Genomic DNA, 12,727 nt, shown 5'->3' with positions numbered 1-12,727 from the left:
TACAGAAAAATTAACAGACACATCACTAAAAAAACAATATTCTATTATGAGCACTTAGGTGGATGTTCCACTGGCAGAGGACATTTCAGACTTGTTTTGGATAACTGCAGAGGTTCCTGGGAACTTGTTTGCATAAGCATCGAGGTAAAAGAGAGCACACTCCAAATGAAGCTACAAGTTATATGGATTTATGTAAGTAGAGTCACTCTGTTTGTATAAATTGCATTTAAGTGCCCCAAATCTCTGCAATTCTGTGCCTCTGTGTTCTGTTCTTCTGAAATGGAGGGGAGGGATGACACAAAATGTTTCATAATACTGAGTTTCTCTATACAATATCATCTTCTTCTCCCTTCAAAAGGTCAGGCCACAGCTATTAAAGGATTTGGATGGATAAGTGGTCATTGTTCCACTAAGCAAATGCAGTAAAATATTCCACCAAGGATGAATGACCTGCCTTGCTCTGCCTGCAAGATGAGAGGAGCACCCCACCCTCCCATGATGTCCTCACAGCTCACACCCTGCTCAGTGCTGCTCTGCCCAGAACCAGGACGGATCCGGCCACTTGAAGGCCACCACTGCAACTGCAGCACCATGGAAATGAGATGGCAAAGCCCACCAATGTTTCTGAAGACAGGGAACCACAGAGAAGCCCCAGGGTGAGACACTTGCCTCCACCTTGATGGCACAGCGGCCGATGGCTCGCACGGCCTTGCGCACGAAGTCCACGTCCACCTCGGTGGCGTATTCCTTGAGCTCTGCCAGGACCTGTGGGGACACCACACCAATGTCAGCCCCTGGGGACACTCAGAGAGCAGCCCAGCCTCACAGGTGATGCTGCTGGGGCACCAGAAGATGAGCAGGATATGCCTTCACAGCTACCACACACATCCTGCAAACTCTGCCATCAGCCCACTGTTTGGTTACAGCGGTGTGCAATCCAAACTGGTGTGGGTTACACTTGGTGTAGGCTGGACAAAGTCCAAAGGTGGCCTGGTCTTAATTCTTTTCAATCCTCCTGAACAAGAGCTGAGGAAAAATCAGCTCCACCGAACTTCAAAGTTTTTATTCCTTCCTACACTGAAAAGACATTTGCTGTGTGCAAAGCTCTCAGCAACAACCATTTCTGATCTCTCCTTTTCTCTGCTGAGATGAACCTTTGGATCCCTGGTGAATCCAAACAGAAGATGCAGAGGAGATCTGAGGACACTCTGGAACATCTATACACAGATTAATAACAGCATGAAGATACTTCCCCTCGTAAAACTAAGATTTATTATTTTGTCTCAGTGTTTTTGCTAATGGAAACCGATGAAGGGCTAAACCCAGGATCTGCTAGGATCTTGCAGACCTTTAACTAAAAAGCTTGGTCTTAAATCACTTAGCTTACAAAAAATTATTTCAAGACAAGACCATATGTAATTTATATTCCCTCAAAAGCTCGATTTATTTCAGTTTCTCATGCCAAACATGACATCAGGGATTTAATTGTGATGTCACAAATAGATGGTGAGGGAGAGAGGAGCAGCACAAAGCCAGACAGTCCTTTGAAAAATCTCTCATCCAAGCAAATTGCTCAGAAGAATGACAAGATAAAGAGGCCATGAAGGGCCAGACTGCAGACAGATAAATCTGCAAGGAGGAGACAGGACATCTGTGTTTTGAAGTTTTATTATTTCCTTGGATGATCTACATTGCACGGCCCTTGGAGCACCTGCCTTTAGCAGCTGATGCTTCCCAAACACTGCCCGAGGCCTGGGCTGGAACCATCCTGGTGCCCTGGTCCAGGATGGGCACGGGGATGGAGAATCTCCACCAGCAGCACGGGAGGACGTGGGTGGAAGCTGCTCTCAGGTCTCATTCCAGGACATATTCCTGCTAACGCGTGTGTTGTTTTATGAATGCCTCCTCAGAAGCTGGAGAGATTCATTCATTAGTCTGCAGATCTCAGACTGCCCTCCAGACACCACTGCCTTTCATGCAAACAGCCCGTATTATTGGAACATTATAAATTCAAATTGGTGTGGAGCCTACCAACAGTAAAGGCAAAATTCCGAATATGTTCACACAGAAACTGATTTTGAAAATATTTTCCATGCCCCCAGCACAAAAAGGGCATGAATTACCTTGCTCAGTTCCAAAAACCATCAAGAGAAGGCTGAAGGAGCTGCTTCAAAATGTCACATGAAATGAAATTGTTCTGTGACAATTAGGATAAGACAATAATAGCACTAACCAGAGGCATTAATCATTCTGCATTAGTGTTAGGCCTCATGGCCAGGGATGCACTCGAGAACGCCTCCTCCAAGGGATCTGCTCTAAACCAACATCAAATACAAGAAGAATCTACACTGTAAAGTGAATCTCAATTCAGTTCAGCTTCAGCTTTGTGCTATTCCCACTCTGGAAGCAAGTTAAGCACAAGCAGGATTTTTTTAGCTCTGAAGAGTGCCTGTGCAAGCGTTATAACAATTTCACTAACTTGAAATTCACACTTCAATAATGTTTGGCCTTTCTGAATGCCTCCCTTACAGGCACATCCCTCTCCCTTGAAACAAGGCTCTCATTCCAACCTCAGCACTGGCAGTGACTCATTTGACAGGACCCATGAGTTCTCCTCCTGGAATTGTCATCAGCGAAGCAGGATCCACCTCACGGTCACGATGCATCCATGCCACGCTATTAACATTTCAATTCTGGGGGAAACTCCACCACCTCCCAGTAAAGAACTCACAGAGCACTCCACCAGGCACAGTGATGCCTAAAAAGTGCTGCTGACTCCAGGGGTAGCTGCAAACACCCTCCCACAAGGAGCAGGGCAGGGTTTTCCCCTCCCAGAGCACAGCAGGAGTGCCCCAGCTGACCTGGGCAATGTTTGCTTGCGAGGCCAGGCGGATCATGATGTCCAGTTTCTCCAGTTTGACATAGATGGGGTCGTTGTACTTCACAAAGAACACTTTGATCTCCTGCTTCAGGATTTCAGGCCTGCAGGGAACATAACGTCACAAGAGTGGTAAAAAACCTCAAACTGTTGTAACAACAGGCACATTTTTACTTTAGAAATCTCCCCAAATATCCCCTGAGAATCAGAATGGTGTCATTTTGCCCTGGTTGACCAGGGAGGCCATGGACTCCCCATCCCTGGAAGTGTTGAAGACCAGGCTGGACAGGGCTCTCAGTAATTTGGAATGTGAAACCTGCAGAGGAAGTTGGAACTGGATGATCTTTAAGGTCCCTTTCAACCCAAACCATTCTCTGACTCTGATTTTATGCCTAACATGTGCACACACCAATTTGAAGAAAGAAGTCAGGTCAAAAAGATTTAGATACAAAAATGCATTAATTCAAGTCTTTCTTCAGCTACATCTCTGCTAACTCTATTTGAGCTGCTGAACCAACCACGACAGGCAGTGAACAACAATATTTTCAGTGCAAGAATAATAGAAACATCCTTATCTCAATGCAAAACCCACAAATTCATTTCCACTTTCACTTGCAAGACGCCAGTGCACAGTAACTCTGCCCTAATACAATCACAAAGAGCTATCCAAGCTATCTCACCTTTCCAGCAAGGATCAGCAGCAATGAAACATGAACACGGGAGCAAAGTGGTGGGAAAAACCCCAACCCACTGTGCACCAAGATGTCACCAGCCTGGTGACTCTGTGCTGAGCAGAGTAACACAGGCACTGTGAGATCCTGCAGGTCACTGTGAACTGTTCCTGTTTGCCATTTTGATTTATAGAGGGCAATTCTGACTACTCATAAAGAGAAGGTGACGAGAGGCAGGTAAAGAAATACTGCATGAAACTGGTATCACAAGTATGCTGTAAAGGAAATCAGTTCAGCCTACCAGAGTCATGAGACTGTTTAACCTGGCTCTCAAGGGATCTGAGCCTGGATTAAAAGACATTCTGGGCATGTGGCAATAGCTGGAGATCGAGATAACAGATGGCCTTTGACAACACAGGAATTAAACCCCCTGAGCCTTTACCTCTTCTGCACAATCAAGTTGATGTTCCTCAGGGCAACATACTGAACTTCAGGCTCTCCAGACAGCAGGGTCACCAGAGGAGGGGCAAGTTTCTTCAGCAGCATGTTGTAATAGTCAGAGTCCTTGGGAAGGAGCTCCAGGAACTTCATCAGGACCTTCACTGCTGACAGCACCACTGCTGAGTTGGCGTGAGACAGCCGGGGGGTCACCCGCTCACAGATGCTGGGGACAGAGGCACAAGAAAGGGTTCAAATGGATTTCAGGGTGCCAAATATAACAAATCTAAGTTTAGGAGATGGCACATTGCTTCTCAGACACTGCCTGGATTTGGTTTTGTTCACAATGAATGAGCAAAGTCCTGTTTTCCTGAACGCAGCAGGAAACAAACAGGGACTTCTCTGACAGCTTCAAGTTTCTCTCCTGCCACAGTCAGCTCAGGAACAATTCCACACTTCCTGCTTTTTCCTGGTGGTATTTTCTATTTGTGTGATCTTGTCTGTCACTTACAAACATAACTTTAACAAAAACAGCTACAGGAAAAACACTTTAGCCTCCATATAATCATTCAGAATTGATACACGCTTCTGGCTTGCTTGGGGGGTTGCTGTCATTCCAACAGAAAAAGATTTCTGTTCCTCTGCATACACAAGAAAAGAGTGACCTAAATATCCTCCCAAATCCCACTTGCCATAATGGATCCTGTAATCAAACTGCATCCTAAACAGCCCATCCCAAAAAGAAAGGAAGTTTGGGTTCATATGGTCTTTCTTACAGCATCTGTCAAGTTTCTTCCCACTCCCTCCTGCATGTTGCTAACCCAGAACAATCTTATTCCCATCTGTGCCTCCTGAAGTTTCTCTCCCTGCAAGATTTGCTTTCAGCCATGCTGGAAGGGAAGCAGCACAGCTCAGTGAAGGGCAGAGAAATCCAAGTCAGGGTTAGGGCACCCCCAGCTGCCTCTGCCTAAGGTCACCTGCATGCCCCAGCTGCTTCCTCTCTCTGTGCCTCAGTTTCCCCGTGCCCAGGGCAGTGACATTTTGCTGGAAAGGAGGGTGGCCTTCCCAGTGCTGTCTGACTCCAGGAAATAAATTCCACACAAAGGAGCAAAAGGATAAATCACTCTTCAGAGGAATTGCAGCTGAGGAACTGGGACATGTTCACAGGTGCTCAGACCAGTGGTTCCTCTGACAGAGCTGGGATAACACCAGGCTCACACCCTGGAGATCTCTGCAGGTTTCTAGCACTCATTAAGAGCTGTTTCTGGCACAGAAACAGAACACAAGGGGAAGAAAAAAACACCCCAGCAAGACTACTGGGAGGCTTCTTAGAAACAGTGCATCAAAAAAAGAGTCAATGAAGAAACCCATCAAATTCCAACTGGTCTGGCCAGGATTTTGTACGTGGGCTTGTGATCCTTCCTCCCCCTCCATCCCCACATCAGCTGCATTAAATACATCATCTCAGAGTCTCCCTGTTCCAAGTTACTTTTCTGGCTGAATCCTTGTTTTCTTGGGAACACAATCTGGCTTTTTGTGATTCTGGAGACAGATGAGGAAGAGGCTTAAAGTGCACAAACTAACAGCCCACTACCCAAACCCTAAAGTCTTTCTATCTAGACTTAGTCATTGCAGTTAAAGGTAAAAGCACAAAGGTGAATTTGGAACAATAAGGAAGATGATTTCTTACCTTTATTTTCACTTCTATCATATCACAGACTAGTTTCCAGTTAGAAAATATTCCAGCCCTGCAGTACTTTGGAAACCCACAAACCTATAAAGGCTTCTTGCCTCTCAAAGCAGCAAAACCAAATAGGAAAGCTCTGCTTTAAACCAGAAAATCCTCCAAACAGTGCTTCCACTGTTACAGGCTTGCTCTTGGGCTGATCCCTTCTTAGTAGTGCCAGTCCCCACAAGAACCAGCCTTTTAAACAGAAAATAAAATAAAATAAAAAAAGATGAACAGAGAAAATGGTTCTGCAGAGGGAAGGGGCAGGTTTCCAGCATTGGCCCAGCTACCAAAAGTAGCTTTGCTTTTAAATCTAGTTTATCAAGTCTTATTTATGCTGCCACAGCACCCTGTTACCAGAAGTCCTTTCAGAGCTGTACCACCCCCAGCAGCCCCCAAGTGCCACCAAAAGCCACCGCACCTCTGAGCTTCCCGGTCATCCTTGGGGTTGTAGTTGGACAGACAGTCCAGGATGAAGATCTGCCCCCACTCTGTGCACTCATTTAAGGCTGTCAGCAGCTTGTTGATGTTCTGAGGGTTCAGATCCAGCAGGTTGCTGTTGGGGTGGGACTCACTGATCTCTGACAGGGCGGCCACGGCGTTCGCTACCACCTGGGGGGAGAAGAGCTCCTTGTTAGCAGAGCAGGAGGGGCTGGGCAGGATTGATCCAGGGAGCAAACTGCAGCTCTGTCAGCTGCCACTGCAGTTATCTGAGCCTTCTGGGATGCAGCACCACCTCACAACCAACCTGCAGAGCCCAAAGCCTCGCTGGGAGGAACAGGAACCCAGACAAGGACACCACAAGAGACTTTGTGGCATCCACAGGAACACCACCACCCTGCAGGCTCCACATGCTCCTCCAGTTCCAGGGGATGCTCAGCTTTACAGTCAGGGTGCCCAAACCTCCAGCTGCCCTATTTTTTCAGGAATGTGTGCCTCTTGCCCGATTTCCCCATGGCACATGGCTTAGCAGTGATCCAGAAATGAGCTGGCAGGTGCCTGGCAGCCTCCAGCTCTGCAGCAGCACTGGCAGGTCACCCAGTTTGAGAGCAAACAAACCATTTCTCGAAAATGGGCAACTCCTGCTAAATTTTTAATAAGCCATATTTCAGTTTCAGTCTCCAGAACATCCTTTTGCTTTATGGAGCTACGGTAAAGCAAGCACTCCAGCACAACTCATCCCTGAAAATATTCCTGCTGCATTTAGGACTATATAAGGTCTTCTCTTTTCTAAGCACAGATTAAATGAAGCACAGAGAGGAGGTCCAGGGTCCAGAATGACACAAACAGAAGAGGGAGCGCAGCATAAATTTCTAATTCTTAGCTCCATACTCAAATTCAACAGTTATTCCAACAGACTCCATGGGAAGATTTTTTTTTTAAATAGAAGAACTGCAGAATATAGAGACAAAATAGAAAATTTGCAGATGGGACTAACTGCAAATTAGACTGCAAAAAGTCTTATTTGTCTAACCAACATGAAAAGGGATTTCAGCTGAGTTTGACACAGAAAAATGAAATCCCCTATGAAAAGGTGTTTTCAGGACGTTTTACAATGTACGTCATGTCCAGCCCAACTCCCAATAAATATCTGCTCAAATGAAGATTTATAGTGTTATTTTCTATGAGATTAAGGCAAAGAACCATCTTATCTAAAATCATCTGATTGTCTGGATGGCTAAAGATGCTTTTGATGCAGTACAATGAAAACAAGAACAGCACAACCAGAACTTTCCCTGCTTTGTTCCCATCCCTGCTTGACATTAAACCAATATATTCCAAAGTCATTGCACAGGCACAGTAATGTTGATTGTTCTGCATTTCACACCTAGAGGTCAGAGATAGGATTTTGATCCAAGATTTTATGAATTTCATTAGCTGAATGAGCCTTCTGTCACCAAAATCATTAGCAATCAGTGCTGCTGTCTTCTTGTACTGTTTTAATGAGGAACTTATTAAGATAGGCTGCTTATCCTCCTCATTATTTAATTTGCCTAATTCCTGAATGGTTAATGTGACACAGCACAAAAATGAAGTGAAAGATTTTTAGTATCATTGTATTTTTGAAGTTACCAGTGAAGACAAACCACAAAAGCCACTGAAAAATTCAAAACTCTTATGAAAAAGTACTTACAAAATGACAGTATTTTGGGAAAAAAAGTTTTGAATTGACAAAAAAATTTACATAGTCAAAGCATCAGAGAAAGGGACCTGTCAGTCACACAGAGGGACAGGAGCTCTGGCAACTGCACTCACACTGCCAGGCACTTTGTTGCAGTAATTGATAAATTAGTAACTAACAGAGAATTTTAGAATAGAGCTGAGACTGGAGAAGAGCTTCAAAATCACTGAATCCAACCATTAACTCAGCACTGCCAAGCTCACCACTAAATCATGTCCCCAGGTGCCATATTCAGATATTTTTGGGCACTTCCAGGGTATCCTAAACCATGTGCTTCTATTTCCTTCCTTGCAGGGCCCATGGAGTCTTTCCCTGTGTTTGCCATGGGCAAAGGATGCACAGAAATGCAGCTGCCACAGGTGAAGAGCAGCAGCTCCACCCCAGAGACCAAACTGAGAATGAGCTTTTGCTCTCAGCATCTTTTGGGTCCCTGTCAGCAAAATTGCAAGTGTCCAGCTCAAAGCTGAGGATGGGACAGCACGTGGCAATCCAGCCATAATCCCATTCAAAGAATCCATGAAGAAGGCAGAAGGCCAGATGGGCTTAGGAACATGGGCTGTGGTCTCCTTGAGGGTCAGCAAAAGGACTGGGAGGGGCTGTGAAACATCTGGGGGCAGCTCAGTCCTGCCAGAGGAGCTGGGATCAACAATTTGCAGTCCACAACCAAAGCTGGTCCTCACCTCCCACCTCAGCACCAGTGACAAGGAGATAACTGAAGGGGATAAGGGAAAGGGTGGGGAATAAATGCAAACTTTAAACAATTATTTATTAAAAAAAGGACTTGCTGGCTATTTGCACTGAACATATTGACGTGTTGTGGTGTTGTGCTATGCCAACAAAAACAATCAGCATCTTCAAGGCCTTTCACACAGCCGCGGCACAGCTGAAAGGCAAACAGCTCTCAGGAAGCAGTCCAACACAAACACTGGCTGGAGCACACAGCCTCACCTCTTCCCTGGCACTGCCACTGCCTCAGGCAGCAACAGGAACACAGAGCAGCACTGCACAATTCCAGCACAGCTCCTGCTCTGCCAACTGCTCCCACCAAGTGAGAGGTCGGGTCAAGGACTGAAGCATCCCCCACTAAGAGTTCTCACTCAGGTATGGCAAGAAGTCCACAAAGAACCACTCAATGCCAATTCTGGTGTTACATCACCTGCTAATCCACTGTGTGCTTTGGCACTCCTGGAAGTGCCACTGGAAATATTTAGAAAGATGATTTTTGGCCAAAAAAAAAAAATCTGCAATGTCAAAGATGAACCTTAAGTCTTCAGCTGGGTTAACACTTCTTCCTTAACACAGCAACACAACGTCAGGAAGCCCAACTATGTTAAACAGCAAGAACAAAGTGATCAGTTACAAGAAGTTATTTTCTCTTTAAAAGAAAAAATGATAGAATTGCTGGGGGACATAAAAGTAAGCTAAAGCTTTATAAATGGTATAGGACCAAGGAACTAGACAAGTTTCACAGGCTGAATGCCAAAACCCCTAAGTTTCCTTAGCAGACAAAGTGTTCTCTGCTTTTCAAAACATGCCCCATGTTTGTTTTGATGAGAAAACAACCAGTTTATCCCATACTTTGGAAGAGGCAGACTTAAAGTACATAAAACTACCAGCTGGTGTAGTCTTGAGTCCTCAAAAATAATGAAAAAACAGAAGTCAACCCAGTAGCCACAGATATGTAGTACAAACAGCTAATGAACAGAAAAAGCTTTTAAAATTTCAAGTTAACTCCAGTGGAAAAAGCCTCATTTGACTCACAATTAATACCAACTTTAAGCTAAGAGCTACCAAATTATGATCTGCCTAAAAATCCCCCAGAAAATAAAAATGCAGAGCAGATTGAAGAATTAATAATAATTAAAAACAATAACAGGTCCCTGGCTTGCTGATGTAAATCAGTTTACCCTGGGTACACAATGACATTATTCAAATGCAGCCACAGCAACATCCCTTTGGAGCACGGATGAGCTGAATGACAATAAACCTCCTTTTGGCTGGAGGAATTTGGACAAATTTGGAGGAATTTACTGGAGGAAATTTTTTGGAATTTATTGACAAATTTGGAGAAAATTATCAGAATTTCCCAATAAACTTAGGTTCTTGGAGAAGCGTGAATGGGATGAGGATAATCAAAATCTCCCAGGCTCTTATTAAAAAATAATAATAATAAAAATAAAAATATAAAAAAACAAGCCCAAACGTCTACATTTAAATCTACATCACAGCTTTAAGAAGAACCCAACAGTTTTAAATCCACCTCCAGACAAACTCCCTCTGCAGCCAGGCAGACCAGACCCGACCTCGAGGGAAGCTGCAGAGGTAGGAGCACTGTGATTTCCAAGTGATTCCTTCTGGCAGCTCAAACCTCCAGCTCAGAGCAAATGGTACCAAACAGCACCAGGGAGGGAAGGGGGTGGCTGAAAACCTGCATGTCTGCCTGGCAGCCCACACAGAAAAGCTTCGCAGGGGCTGGGGGGACAGGAGGGAAGCTCGGCACATCCAGAACGCCAACCAGTCAAAGCAATCAGATTATTTCCCCAGCATCCCAAGCTAATTGGAAATTAAACCAAGTGTGTAATGGAGTTAATGAAATACAACGTTCTGCTGCTTGAAACAGGAACCTCTGGCTCGCCACGCTACTAAAGTGAAGCGGAAATGAAGAAAAGGAGGAAAAATGAAGGAGCTCTGAGAAGGCTGAGGGAAGGCAGTGTTCCCTCCACAGCTGGAAGCTCCTGCCCCCAAGGGAGCCAGGCTGCAGGAGATGATTCTGAGAGTGCAGAGGTGCTGACATTTCAAAGAGCACTCTGGGCTTGCAGGGTACATCCATGCCATCAAGCACAGGCTCCCAGGTGGGAGATTCAGAGCATTCCTGGATGGCTGTTTCACAGGGACACTCATTTTTATGACCACACTGCGTGCCCAGAATGTCCCTACCAGGTGCTCTCCAGAGAACAAGACCCCTCATCCTGCTCACATCATCACTTTTATCTCCAAGCCCTCCTTACTCTCCTTCCCTAGAAACAGCAACCATTCCCTAGCCCAGGAACCATTAACACTTCTTACTTTACAAAAGTAATTCTTCCCTGTGAGGGTGGTGAGGCCCTGGCTCAGGTTGCCCAGAGGAGCTGTGGCTGCCCCATCCCTGGAAGTGCTGAATGGGGCTTGGAGCAATATGGGATAGTGGAAAGTGCCCCTGACCATGGCAGGGGATGGAACAAATTGAGCATTAAGGTTCCTCCCAACCCAAACCCTTCTGTGATTCAATGATTCTATGAAATGGCTCAACCGTGCAAGCCAGAGAGCCCCCATGAGCCTCTCACCCTGTCAATGCCTGTTTATATGTACAGATATAAATTAAAGCTCTGGGAGACTCACACATTTCCAGTTCCTGATTGTAATTGTGATACTTTATGAAAATCCCTTTACTAGGATTTTCTTCTCCTGAGAAGCTGAGAGGGCCTCAGCTTCAAGTGTGAACAATTTGTTATCTGCTACTATAAAATACAACAAGTACTTCCTCAATTAGTCAATATAGAATGTTTCTACTTAGTAGCCAATCGAGGAAGCAACAACTCTCAAACTCTGTAAAAGTCACAAAACTTTATTATTCATTCATTTCTATTCCTATCTCACCTTCTAATAATTATCTCTCTCTATTCTTTATAGTATAATTATAGTGTAGTCTTTTTAATATAATATATATCATAATATAATAAACCAACCTTCTAAAATAAAGTCAAAATCTCCCCTTCACCTAATCCTAACTGCCCTAAAAACCCACAGCAATGCCTGATCACATCCCAAAAACTGCCTGGGTGGGGAAGACCTCCTGGCTTGCTTTTTGCAAGTGGGCTGAATTTTTATGGAGGTGGCAGTGGAAGGGAAGTTAAGTGTTGTACTTGCCCTAACTGGGTTTGTTTTTTTTTCTGCACTTCCCTGCAGAAAAATGGCACTTTGTGGCAGACTGGAACATCACTCCTGCTCTCATATCCTTGCAAAAATCAGGATGTGTGAGCTGTAAGGCAGGAAAACAAGCTTCCCCCAGCCGTTGAAACTCTTGTGGTAGGTGGGCAAGGAGCTGCTCAGGGATGGCTCCATCACAAGGGGCTTCCTGGCACAGCTGAGCCCCCAGTGCAGGAAATTCAACTCCATGGGAACACACAGAGGGTCTGCAGCTCCCTGTTCCCCTTCCAGAAATCACTGTGGTGTGATCCCAGTCTGGATCAGGCACCTACCAGACACATCAGAAAGGTTTTGCTTTATTTTTTGCAATTTTCCTTGCAGAGGTTCTCGCTGGCACCATCCAGTGGCAAATGGGCTGTCTCTGATCTGAGCTGAGAAAAAGAACCAGCTAAGCACCAAATTCCTTACAGAGCCCTAAAAAGGGGGGTGCAGAGTTACAAAACATCACAACCACAACATTATCTGACAAATGGTACTTGTCAATAGCTAAAATGTCTGTTCCAATGGAAAATAACATGTAGACACATGTCAACAAAATTCCCAGCTGATTGATGGGAATCCCATCAAAATTCTATACTGATTGATGTTAGAGATCCTGGAATGATCTGTTCAGCAAGGCTGATGCTTTGGAAATTAGGCACATACTGGTGGCTGTAATTGAAAGGAGACAAGTCTCTGACGGATGAATTTGTCAATTAAGCTTTATAAATGAGGGATTTGGGAAGACAAACTCCGGAGCCACGGAAATTCACAAATTACTAAACTCCTCACCTCTCTGCCAGTACTGAAAACACAGGGGAAAAGCTCAGCTTCGAAGGAAGATGCTCAAAACCTGTATCCTTCGTACCAAAAACCAACCAAAC

At 44.9% G+C, this 12,727-nt stretch overlaps 1 protein-coding gene across 5 annotated transcripts in view; it reads right to left on the bottom strand.

Moving 5' to 3' along the window:
• AP2B1 (adaptor related protein complex 2 subunit beta 1) overlaps nt 1-12,727 on the bottom strand; it is a 78,563-nt gene that overhangs the window by 49,385 nt on the left and 16,451 nt on the right. For all 5 annotated transcript variants that reach the window (XM_038157641.1, XM_038157646.1, XM_038157642.1 and 2 more), the window contains exons 6-9: nt 6,138-6,328; nt 3,992-4,213; nt 2,862-2,982; nt 670-765 (exon numbers count right to left, since the gene is read on the bottom strand). In XM_038157641.1, coding sequence (XP_038013569.1) covers nt 670-765; nt 2,862-2,982; nt 3,992-4,213; nt 6,138-6,328 — 630 coding nt within the window. The remainder of the gene's footprint in view (nt 1-669; nt 766-2,861; nt 2,983-3,991; nt 4,214-6,137; nt 6,329-12,727) is intronic.

Source organism: Motacilla alba, chromosome 19 (assembly GCF_015832195.1).
Source record: "Motacilla alba alba isolate MOTALB_02 chromosome 19, Motacilla_alba_V1.0_pri, whole genome shotgun sequence".
NCBI lineage: Eukaryota > Metazoa > Chordata > Aves > Passeriformes > Motacillidae > Motacilla > Motacilla alba.
This window is presented reverse-complemented; position numbering and strand designations above follow the sequence as displayed.